The sequence below is a fragment of the Microcebus murinus genome, chromosome 11, assembly GCF_040939455.1.
Source record: "Microcebus murinus isolate Inina chromosome 11, M.murinus_Inina_mat1.0, whole genome shotgun sequence".
Taxonomy (NCBI): domain Eukaryota; kingdom Metazoa; phylum Chordata; class Mammalia; order Primates; family Cheirogaleidae; genus Microcebus; species Microcebus murinus.
The window spans coordinates 47,368,062-47,380,271 of NC_134114.1; the positions used below are offsets into that span (position 1 = coordinate 47,368,062).

At 34.8% G+C, this 12,210-nt stretch overlaps 1 protein-coding gene across 2 annotated transcripts in view; it reads right to left on the reverse strand.

Annotated features, from left to right (window-relative positions):
- The window catches only part of TRIM23 (tripartite motif containing 23), a 34,354-nt gene extending 22,626 nt beyond the window's left edge, over window positions 1-11,728 (reverse strand). The window contains exons 1-3 of one of the 2 annotated variants that reach the window (XM_012784086.2): window positions 11,558-11,728; window positions 4,082-4,244; window positions 1,085-1,206 (exon numbers count right to left, since the gene is read on the reverse strand). In XM_012784086.2, the coding sequence (XP_012639540.1) occupies window positions 1,085-1,206; window positions 4,082-4,244; window positions 11,558-11,638 (366 nt within the window). In that variant the 5' untranslated portion in view covers window positions 11,639-11,728. The remainder of the gene's footprint in view (window positions 1-1,084; window positions 1,207-4,081; window positions 4,245-11,557) is intronic. The other variant, XM_012784085.2, reaches the window with a different exon arrangement.
- Between the last annotated feature and the right edge of the window lie 482 nt (window positions 11,729-12,210).

The following is a 12,210-nucleotide window of genomic DNA, read 5'->3' on the forward strand; positions in this document are numbered from 1 at the left end:
ATTTTTAGTAGAGACAGGGTCTCTCTCTTGCTCAGGCTGGTTTCAAACTCCTGACCTTGAGCGATCCTCCCACAGCCTCCCAGAGTGCTAGGATTATAGACATGAGCCACTGCGCCTGGCCCATAAGGTCTTTTTAAATAAAGATAAAAGATAGGGGGAGGGGGGAAATGGGCATTTATTGAAACCTTAAAATCTGTACTCCCATAATATGCCAAAATAAAAAAAAAAAAAAGATAAAAGATATACCATCTAGAAGAGCTACAAAAATTTTAGAAAACAATGTTTTGGTTTGAAATCCATTTCAATGATTCACTTTAATATAAAGAAATCATCACCTAATAAAAGGGAAGTGGAAATCAATCTGACATTTTTTCCTTGATAAAAATATGTGGTTTTAAAGTCAATCACCAAGATCACTGTTATTTGCTACAAATATCCTTATATCCATAAGTCTGAGAAAGCTGTGTCCTGTATTATATAGCTATGCAGACAATTCTTTAGGTGCTAAAAAAGTATATTAACATTGTTAAAATCCATGGTTAATGAATTTTTATAATATTAGACATCTGTCCATCTGGATACAAAGTACATCTACACATAATTTAACCTTTTCTTGAAGATATTTAATAGTAATAATTCTATCAGAAGTTACTACTATCTTTAAGGCATTTTGCCTCTACATTAAATAGTCTTTTTCATGGAGCTTTTCTTTCTGTCCTCGTATTTTACTGCCGACCGATCTGCACTTGTGTCCTCTGTTCTAATGTAGCTTACATATCTTTGTTACTCTTCCATCTTCTTACTCTTTTCACTTTGTCTTTGGAAAGAATGAAATTACCATAAAGACAAAAGTTCACACAAAACATAATTAGGCATAGTATTTTAAGAGAATACAAGCTTTAGTTTTACTTTTGTTTTGTTGAGAACAGTGCTGCCTTCAGAACAGTAAGGTCATGAAAAGTTGTGTTTCTAGAAATCTAACTGCTGAAGGAGGCAATACTGTGCCATTAATGACAAATATTTTAAATTAAAAGAAAAATTCATGCTCATAACAAATATTTCGCCAAGTTCAATCAATCGATACCTCTCCGGATATCCCAATGGCTTCTTCTGCGGCTCCATACTGACCAATATGTCCGTTCTGCAGCCGTTCCAAAAGCTCCAATAAAGCAAAATTTTTTTTCAATCCCCAGACACCTGAATCTCCTAGAATATAAAAACAAACTCTAAATCTAACAAAATAGAATATTAATTTTAATATGACTTTAAATTTTAATGTGACTTTTTAATTTTCAGTCACTAATAATGTCTAAAATTTAAAAATTCAAATTTTCCCCATTTCCTTTTCATGACAGAACAATTGCTTTGTTAATGTACTCTTTAAAAAGCAGAAGAACCCCTCAGCATTCCAAGTAAAAACATACTTTAAAATTCTATTATTTTTCTATCATTTAATATTATAAATCCTATTTTACACTGTAACCCAGGACATGCACACACTATTCCTGAGCCTATAAATAAAATCAAGATCCTTCAGCAGTTAGAAGGAATATCTATTATTGTGAGCTTCTAATGCCATCTGATATACCTACCACCTAATACCTGTTCATTGAATAAATATATAAAAGGATGATGGAGTCATTGCCTACAAGGCTTTCCTTCCTCTTGGTTCCTCTTTTCTTAAGTTTAAAAAAAAAAAAAATTCCTGCTGTGATTCTCCAAAAAACTAGGCTCAATATGTTTATCCTCCCCTCTGACTTCTGTAGCCCTGTTTCCCAAGTACCCCTATGCAGCCCACCCAGCATTTCTCCCTCAGCCTTGCCCGCACAAGCCCTTCTCCTTAATGTGTATTCTAACATATATTCTACAACAAGCTGTGTTCTAGTTACTCTTTATATAAAGGTTAAGAAGTATAATAAGTGACCATTTCAAAATATGGTCTTGACAATTTTCCAAATATTCAGTCATTATATAGCGAACATATTACAGACATAAATTCCTAGCAGTATCTAGGTACCATCAAAAATATTACTTAATGTTTCTGTAACTTCAAACAGCTCTACAGTCTCAATGGCTTAATACAACAAAGATTTACTTTTTGTTCATGCACATCTCAGGGGTTGGGGAAAACAAGAAAGGCTCTGTACCCCACTGTCCATTGCCAGCAACACAAACTACTAAAGCTCCACCCCCCTAGACCACTCACTGTAGCGGGGAGGAGGATTTACCTTGAACCATCATAAACCTCCTCTCAACAACTTCAACCTGGAAGTTAACACTTCACTTCTAGAATCTCACATTTCACTGGTTAAATGGAATCACCCAGCCATACCTAACTATAAGAGGGCAGGGAAGTGTAATTTCACCATATGGACAGAAGAGGAGAACTAGAAATATTGCTGAACAGTGCTAATTACTGAGATTATCCTGAACTCAAGAGGAATTATAATTATGACCTTTAAAATTAACAGTTTTCTTCTAGAGATAAATTATAAATGATTTTTCTTCTTCCTACTTTTATATTTTTTCAAATTTTCTACAATGTATATAGATATTACTGCTATAATATATTTAAAAATAGAGTTATTTTTAAAAAAGAATGAAATCCAACAATATCAAGGGTCACTAATATATTCCATAGTAAAAATCTAATTTATGAGTTATAGTAATTACAATATCTAAGCCAGAGTTATTTTTAATGTTGATGTGATGATAGCAGTCACATATTTCAACTTAAGATATGACTAATCTGAGGGGAGGGGGGAAATGGGCATTTATTGAAATCTTAAAATCTGTACCCCCATAATATGCCAAAATAAAAAAATAAATTAATTAATTAAAAAAAAAAAAGATATGACTAATCATTCCCTGTCATAAATTTCTAGTATGGCTAAACATTGAAGATGGTAACACCCCACACTGTGGTATTAATGTAGAGAAGGTAAAGTACTCTTCAAAAAGATGGAAGAAAGATTTGCAAATATCTACTATTTGCAAAACACTGCCATTTCTATTAGTATTATATAAAGAAATGGTTATGATACATGCATACATTACCAAATAAAAGACCAAAAAAAGAATCTCAAAATAGATACTTCACCCACCCCTGTTATTTCTTAGGTACTAGTAAGGTTATGTTACCTATAACAATGCTATCACTGTCCTATATTAGTTGTCTGGCAAATAGACATACTACTTATTTGCATCAAAAACCACCAAAACCTTAAGAAATCTATTTTTTCCTTACAAGAAAACATTTTAAAACCATGTTCTTAGCATTTTAAACCTAAAAATATGGATACTCTTGCTTCCTTTTTAATAAATTATTTTGAATGTATTCCACTTGGCATATAAAATGACTACATTAAAATGGTCTTAAATAGTACTACTGACCTTTAAGAAAAAAAAAAGGCAACCTGAAACTATTTTGGGGAAAACTCCCCTATCAAAAAGAGTAAGGTTACAGAACTTATGTTTGTAAAATAATTGTTCAAATACTAAAAATGTTATTATTTCCAAATCTGGTATCCCAAAGTGGTAACTTATTTTGAAATATGTAATGCAAAGTTTTAAAAGTATGCAGGAAACTGAAAAAATCCACAAAACTCTTTAATTTTAACAGAAAATAAGGAGTATCATGACAAGCTACAAACACTTCTGTTTCTGATATTAGTAAATAAAAACAGGCTGAGACTCAAATGACTTATTTGTATTTTCATTATTGGCTTATTCATTTGTAAAGAAAATATTGTTTTACTGGGTTAATGAATTCAAACAAATTATTTACTCTGTGATAAAAATTCTTATTTCTTTCACTAAGGGTAGCATGTTTTTCTCAGGTTTAGTCTTAAAGCTCTTTGCATGTAAGTATAGAATATAAATATCTCTGAAGATGAAATAAAATTAATAACTAAGAAGGGGATATTTTACAAATAGACTACTGACCTTAATAGAAACCCAGGCTTTCTGAAACTTCCTTAGAATATTATTTCAAAAATTAAGTGGAAATAAATTATTTTCTATGATATTTGTATTACATGAATAATTTTCAATATTAAATCCATACAAATAATTCTCCTACCTAGGTCCGTTACTTGTCGATCAAATGGACAACGGATTGCTCTTCCATGAAGAGGTAGGCGGGTGAGACAGTCATGACAGACTGTGTGACCACAAAGCAGAAGACGAGGAACTTTGTCTCCTTGCAGAGAAAAGACATCTTCACACACTCCACACTCCAGCACCTAATATATTTAAAAGGAAACATGTGATGTGTGTTCTTTAAATAAGTTTAAAAGCATACATATCTCAGGCTTTAAAGAAAACTTATCTAATATATTGAATCAACATTGTTACTTTATTCCTACATGAAAAAAACTAGGCTGTAAAACCTTAAATCACTTTTTAGTAATTCCATCTGAAAAACCCTGCCAATATTTTATCATAGTGAAATCTCCTTGAACACTAAGCATTAGGGTCAAAGATAATATTGTAAATTAACATCTTTATCTTTTGAAAATTACAATTTGACTCATTACATATGAATCTGTAAAAACAATATGTAATTCTACCAAAGTTGGCAACTACCTAACCCCCAATAAGCCCTCATTAACTTTGACAAAAACAATCTAAAATATGGTCTGGGATGACAATTATCCTTGTAAATGACAAAGAACTTGTTAAGAAAAGACTATAAGTAATTTTCACATATCTTCTAATATCCATTTATATCAAATAATGTAAAGACAAAAAAGCAATCACCTTAAATTTCAATTCCTGTTCTTAATTAATAAACACAGCCCTGGGTTAGAAAATAGTTTATCTAGTTCCAATTACAGGTACATGACTTGCCCAAGGCCAGTCAGTCAAAAGAAAATTGTAAAAATTGGCTTATTCTGATTCTTAGATCTATAAGATTATGTTTTATAAATAGACAACAAACTGTATTTATAGCAATAAAGCATTTTCTTTTCTTTTCTTTTTTTTTGAGACAGAGTCTCACTTTGTTGCCCAGGCTAGAGTGAGTGCCGTGGCATCAGCCTAGTTCATAGCAACCTCAAACTCCTGGGTTCAAGCAATCCTTTTGCCTCAGCCTCCTGAGTAGCTGGGACAGGTACAGGCATGTACCACCATGCCCAGCTAATTTTTTCTATACATATTATTCGGCCAATTAATTTCTTTCTATTATAGTAGAGACAGGGTCTCGCTCTTGCTCAGGCTGGTTTCAAACTCCTGACCTCGAGCAATCCGCCCACCTTGGCCTCCCAGAGTGCTAGGATTACAGATGTGAGCCACTGCGCCCAGCCGCAATAAAGCCTTTTCAGTGCTTATTTCTAAGTAAATCTGTAGTGTTTCACAATTTTAATTAATTTTTTTTAAAAAATACCCATAATGAACAATTCAATCATAACCCAAACTCCTGTGTCTGCCATTCAAGACCTGTTAATAAAATCTGGCCCCTTGTCCTACTGCTTCACTGCCACATTCTTCAGACCATAAGCTCCAACTATATCAAACAGCTTATAGTTTCCAAAAATAACTGTTTTGTGTCTCTTTCTTTATGCTCATGCAGAGAAAAGGACCACACAATACTATGGGCCCCTACATGCTTTGGATAAGTGTCTACTGTAGTAACATCCAAAACACTTTAATACCTTCGTTGGCCTTTCAGCCTGTCTTTCCCTGTTAGACTAAAGAGCCCTCAGGAACAGGGTATTCCTAATACCAAACACCTACATGCTTAAATAAAGTCCAAAAATAAAAATATAAAGATAATTAGGGTCTGAAAGGTCTGGCAGGGTAAAATCAGACAAAATCCATTACAATTTTAAATTTAACTCTGCAATTAATTTGGTCTTAGTGCTTAAGATACAAATATCTTTCACTGTAAATAAACAGATAATTTATAATTCTCTTGCATCCTAGTATGGTTCAGAAGAAACTAAAGCATAACATAGCTCACAAAAAAGGAAATGAAAGTAACTTTTTAAATATATGAAAAGATGTTCCATCTGACTCATAAAAGAAATACAAATTAAATCTACATTAAGATACATTTTTTCGTAGTCCATTTCTGACGAAAATAAAAAAAAAGATATTTTGTTTCAAATTATATCTAAAATCAGATTAGATCTGAAGATATGGGAAAATAAACATTCTCATACACTGCTGATTGCTGTCAATTGTTTAAGTGATACAGACTCTATGGAAGGCAACCTGGCAATACATCTCAAAAATTTAAATAACTCAGTAATTCCAGTTGTAGGAATTTATCCTACAAATATATCAGACATGTATGACAAGATCTATCAATTATTCCTACCATAACCATTTGCATTAGCAAAAGATTGGAAACAAAGAAAATATGCAGCAATACCAGACTGGAAAATAAATTATGGTACATTCATATACTATAAAACTACACAGGCTTGCAAGAAAGACTTGGGAAGCTTTTTGTGTACACAGAATGATTTCATATGAAAAAGGCAAAGAGAAAAATGACAGAGCACATTCATTTTTGCATAAAGGTAGAGAAAGAAGAGGATATGTTTTTATATATTGTTACATAAGCATCCTATCTTTCTGGAAGTATATGCAGGAAACCAATAACATTGGAACACTGGTTCCCCACGAGAAAGGGAAACAGCTGGGGAACAGCTAGTTATTCACATATTATATCTGTTATACACATACATACATATTTCAACTTATCCTATATTTTTTACAAAGAGAAGAAAAAAGTTGAATTATCAAATTCAATTATATACATAAAAGATATTCATAATACAGTTAGATATTATAAAATAAATGCAGTATTTTTATAAATACTCATTATTGTGATACTATAATAAATTAAACTTGTTCATGACAATAAACTCTAAAGGAAGAAATTAGAATTCTGTTTAGTTTATTCATATCTTATATCTCTAACACATGTGATGTGTAACATCACATACACAGATAAAAGAACTTAGATTTTTACCATAGATTTTTTTCAAAAAGCACTAATAAAATTTCATTGATTAGCAAAACAAATACAGGTCCAAAAATAGTTATTTTGCAAACATCAACTCAGTAAATAATAGAGCAAGAAATTCTTTTCTCAGTATCTATGAACAGGAATTGTGGCTAACAGCATAAAAAGCTTTTAATTTTATACTTCATTAAAATCCCAAAGAGAGCTTCGAACTTATTACATGTAAATCAAATTTTAATAAACCACACCACATTTTAAAAAGACTAAGAAGGCACACTAAGCAAAAGAAACTTTCTGTGATTTCTTTTTAAATGCAAATTATTTCACAATATCAGATTTTTCTGTTTTTCCTAATGATAAAAACCCTATCATTATCAACCTGCTCATTAAGAAAGAGGCCATTTTGTACAGTATTAGTATTATATACTTCAACATTTACTACCCAGTAAATACTTCTTGCTGTCATCTATAAAAACGATGAGATATTTTTTTAAAATTTATTCTACCATATCTATTATAAATTATGACATGAAGAGCTTGTCAAAAAGGACTACCACGTTGCATGTTAAGATGAAAATAAACAAGGTAGGACTCTAATATATCAAATTCTGTCCTGTAACAAACTGGAGTTACATCAGGCTTTGGTACACATTTGAGATTATAAGCCAAAGAGGTAGCCAAAATAGAAACCACAATGAAAATCATTCCAATTATGAAATAAAACAACTTAAACTTTCAGTTAATTCACAAAATACTCTACAGATATTCTCTACTTAGCAAGAGCACAATTCAGTAAATAAAATCTCAACCATATAACATGCCTAATAATGATGGCTCCTCTGTATCTCAGATATGCTATGTACCTTCAGAATAACTTCATTACTATTTAAAGATCAACTGAATCAACAACCACCAACATTGACTGATACTAAGTTGCAGGAAGAAATATTTCATTTGCAGTTATATAAAACCAACATTAAGTGAAAAATCATTGGTGCTTATTATTCAAGATGTTAAAAGAACTTCAGAACCGGGTTCAGTGGTTCTCAACCCTGGTTGCACATTAAAATCACTCCTGAGAATTTTAAAAATACACTGATGCCAACCTAATCAGAATTGGGGAAGGACTGCATCCGTAGCATTTTATTTTTTTTTATTTTTTTATTTTTTTTTTCGTAGCATTTTAAAAGTCCTCAATGGTCCTAATGTGTAACCAGAAATGAGAATTACCAAATCTCTTCAATTACAGATGATCCTGAAGGTTACTCTATAAAACACTAAGGTCAGTTCTCCTTTCCAGATCTTTCCATACATACAGTAGAGGGAGAAAATGAGCTCCACATATTTCAATTGATCTTTTAAAAAGAGGTATGAATGTATAAATGTATAAATACTTTGGAGCATTTATACATGTTAGAATCTCAAACTTCAAGCATAAGGCAATTCATAAACTCTAGTATTAATGACCAGCTGTGCTGCAGTTGGAGACTTCTAAAAAGTGCTGACAGACCGGGGTGGGGAAACTGAGGCCTTAAGGCCACATGTGGCCTTCTAAGTCCTTAAGTGCAGCTGTTTAACTGAATCCAAATTGTACAGAACAAATCCTTTTACTTTTATTAATACATTTTTGTTCTTTCATAGTTTTTATTTTTTAAATTAATGTATTTAAAATACCAAAGAATAAAATAAGTTTCAACAAAATAATCCTCCCAGCTTGACCAGTGCAATTAGAATATTACTAAGCCATAAGGGCTAAATTGATGGCTGCTATGCTTATGATTTATTTCTAACGTCCCCCATCTGACTGGCGCCACTACTGCACAAGGCTGGTTGGCAAGAGTTTTGGAGGTTGAGTGTGCCAGCATGTTATCAGCTTTTGACAATCATGCACTGTGTTGCTGTTTGAAGTGGACTTGTGAATAGTTGCACAGCTCAACAATATTTTTTAATTCTGTCTGCTTAACAGCCCACCATGTCAAAGAACACCAAGAGAATGCTTAAGGAAGAAAACAGATTTTTTAATGAGGATTGGGAATTGCATTACTATCTTTTTTCTGCTAAAGGTAAGATGGTTTGCTTGCTTTGTGATACTGCAATATCAACATTAAAGAAATTCAATGTTCATCAGCACTATAACACTCATAAGGACCACAAATATTTTAAATTGGAGGAAGAGGCACAAAAGGTTGCACTCCAGAAATTAAAAGATGAAAAGCAAAGACAACTTTTTCAAGCAGCAATAAGACCTGGAAATAATGCTACTGAAGCAACTTATAAAGTAGCTGAAATACTCAGGAAAAAAAGGAAGCCATTTAGCGATGTAGAAATTGTGAAAGAATGCACTGTTGAAATTGTAGAATACTTAGACCCTGAAAACTGCCTCTTTCAAGGAGAACCATACTTTTTGGCAGCATGAATTAGCCTTCAACTTAACAGGACTTTACAAGGAAAATCTGTATTATTCAATTGTTTTGGATGAATCAACTGATACTACTGACTTAGCGCAGGTTTATACTTCATTTGGGTTAAACAGAGGATTTTCTTTGCTACAAAGAGTTATGCACTTTGGGTACTCTCACAAACAGAACACAGGGAATAGATATCTTCAACAACTTTCAAGATAAATGTCATGAAGTAGAACTGAACTTGGTAAACTTAGTGATTGTATGTACAGATGGTGGACCTTCCATGAAAGGAAAACATGAAAGGTTTATCACACAGATTAAAAAGGTGGTAACAGATCCAGATGCTCTAATTTCTTTTCATTGTATCTTGCATCAGCAAAATCTCTATGCTGAAGCTACTATTTTAACAGACACTTTGCAACAAGTTGTATTGTTAACTATTAATACATTCATGCAAATGCCACATGGCATCAGGTTCATAACATGCTAAAGTTAAACCATGAGGTATTCACTGTGGATTTGCCCTATTATTGTAAAGTGAGTTGGCTATCTCAATATTTTATCTCCATGAGAACAGATAAATTTTATGAAGAACAGAATCAGCAATGTGAATTATTGAAAGAAGATATCTTTTTTCAAAACACTGCTTCAAAAGGAAATTTCAGATGAACATCTTCCCCAGTTAGCAAAGGTCACTGATGAGCGGGACCACATACGCAAATCATTTGAAGAATACACAGCTGTTACAGAACTATTAATTGGAGAACACAATACAAGGTTCACTGACTTTGAGAACCTTCATGGTATCACATTCAAATTAGCATTTCAGCCTCACACAGTTGATATCACCAAGACACTTAAGTAACTATAGATGGAATTGATTGAGCTCTCAGTAGATGACATTTAAAGTCATCGTTTGATGCTAAGAAACATCCAAATGAAATATGGAAAAATGCAATAGAATACCCACGCCTTTGGCAACATGTCCCCAAAATAGTTTCTTGCTTTTCAACCACTTACTACTGCAAATCTACATTCTCCTACCTAACCCGAATCAAGATGCTCTTAAGGTCACAGATGAGTGATACCCCCTCTACAGCTGTGGTTCCCACTCCCTGGGCTGTGGCTAGGTACTTGTCACTGGCCTGTTAGGAACCCACCTCCCACCTAAACCAGTTGGCACAGCAGGAGGTAAGCAGCGGGCCAGCAAGGGAAGCTTTATCTATATTTACAGCCACTCCCCATCGTTGGCATCACCCTCTGAGCTCCACCTTCTCCTCCCTCCATGGAAAAATTGTCTTCCACAAAACCAGTCCCTGGTGCCAAAAAGTTTGGGGGCCGCTGATCTAGAGGATCAACTGAAACTGTGCACCTCCATGCTGCAACCAAATATTCAAAAGCATTCTCAACAAAAAGCAGACACAACAAAGTTGTTAACAAAGTTGGTTAACTTTAAAATTAACAAATAGTTTTCATTTTTTAAAATTATTAAGTACAGAGTAGATTTTTACAAAATAATGTACATTTTTAAGTATATCTAATTGAAGTTTCTTGAATTTGCCCTTATTTGATTACAGCTACACTAACTCAGCCTTCCAACATGAAAAGATTCCCCCCCATCCTATGATAGACTGTACCAAGAGGGAAGAGGCCGGCTCAACCATAACCGACGTCTGATTATAGAAGTAGTGCAACAGTGAAAAAGACTTCAAGGCCTGTCAATCCTGGGCTCTGCCACACACGGTGTTAATCTAAACCTGGGTTTCCTCCCCGTAAAATGGGAACTAACATCTATATTTTAAGTAGATATTAACAAAACACCCAATGTTGTATCTGGTAATTATAATGGCTCGATACGTTAATTTATGCCTGCTGAGTTTAACTAAAACCAGAGAACCTGGGAAAAGACCGGTCCGGTTCACTCCCACACGCCCACAGCTGCCTTTCACAAATGGCCTGGCTGTCGATGTTGACATCTGGCATGAGCAGACCCAGAAACTTCAAGTTATCGGGGATAACGGTAGCGGAGCAGAGGACAAGATTTGTAAAGCCAAAGTAAGCCTAGAGGCCGCGCATCCTTGTTCATCAAAGCCTGGGCCGTGGCGAAGCTGCCAGGTCTCCAGAATGAACCGAAGGTAGGCCGATGGTGGAGAACAGAGGACGCAAGGTCCCTCACCTTCACCACAGCCGTCCCCCGGCTGCCCTGTCGGCCACCGTCTAGTCCCGCTCCTGGCTTGTTTACAATCAGGGTAGCCATCCTGGGAAGAGAAGCGCCGCAGTTGCAGCGGTCAGAGCCTTCAACTGAGAGGCGGGGTTGAGCCACCTACCCAGAGGCCTCGGCGCACGCCGCTGGCGCACAGGCGCAATACGGCGCACCGCCCTGCTTCGCCGACCTCTTCGCGCCTCCTCCCGTCAGTCACTGGCCTTGCGCATGGGCACCTTGTTATTTTTTTTTTTCTGGGTCTGCAACTGATGGAAGAAAAGTCCTCAGTGAAAAGGGAAAGGACTGAACAGAATCAAAATTTTGGGGTGAAACTTCCTCTCCTGTAATGATTTCTCCCCTCCAATTGCAAACTAGCCGGGGTGGGAAAGGGAGTGGGAGTGATGGGGGCGGGGGACTACATCTCCCTGCATGCAATGCGATTTTATGTAAACTACAAATCCCAACATGCCACTCCCTCACCTCTTTTTTTTTTTATTCCTGCAATTGTGAGGCTGTACGTCGTTAGTGAGGAGTGGTTTCTTAAAGTCGCAATGTGTAATTGTAGATGGGAAACAGAGTGTTTTACGTAAAGATCTCTTAAGAGACAAGGGCTGGATTTGGTGAAA